The sequence below is a fragment of the Penaeus monodon genome, chromosome 23 (genome assembly GCF_015228065.2).
Source record: "Penaeus monodon isolate SGIC_2016 chromosome 23, NSTDA_Pmon_1, whole genome shotgun sequence".
Taxonomy (NCBI): domain Eukaryota; kingdom Metazoa; phylum Arthropoda; class Malacostraca; order Decapoda; family Penaeidae; genus Penaeus; species Penaeus monodon.
In genome coordinates this window covers 11,324,767-11,325,102 of record NC_051408.1, presented here as the reverse complement: position 1 = coordinate 11,325,102, position 336 = coordinate 11,324,767, and the positions used below count along the sequence as shown (strand labels likewise).

The 336-nt window shown below is 43.8% G+C and overlaps 1 protein-coding gene across 1 annotated transcript in view; it reads right to left on the bottom strand.

Annotated features, from left to right (window-relative positions):
• Positions 1-336, bottom strand: part of LOC119587796 (mucin-5AC-like) — a 4,918-nt gene that overhangs the window by 3,840 nt on the left and 742 nt on the right. The window contains exon 2 of the mRNA XM_037936493.1: positions 81-278. Coding sequence (XP_037792421.1) covers positions 81-278 — 198 coding nt within the window. The remainder of the gene's footprint in view (positions 1-80; positions 279-336) is intronic.

The window sequence follows — 336 nt, the reverse complement described above, 5'->3', positions numbered from 1 at the left end:
CAATTATATAACATGTTAAATCAATCAAATAACCAAGCCATCATTCAGCCTACCAAACCTACTTACTACACCTGCATTACCTGTGGGAAGCAGGAAGCGACACCCCTTTCCACATGACACTTAGTGTCAGGAGGGCAGGGGATTACAAGGGATTCGAGACCCTGCTCAGTGGGGAAGCAGTTAACAAGCGCATTACAAGAAAGACATGTCGTTCCAGTCTCTAAGCAGGTACTCGCATGGCCGAGCGGGTACACGAAGTTCTCCCAAGCAGTACATGCCTGTGTGAATATAAAAAAGACATAGATTGTAATACAATAATTATGAATCTGTGTTTCA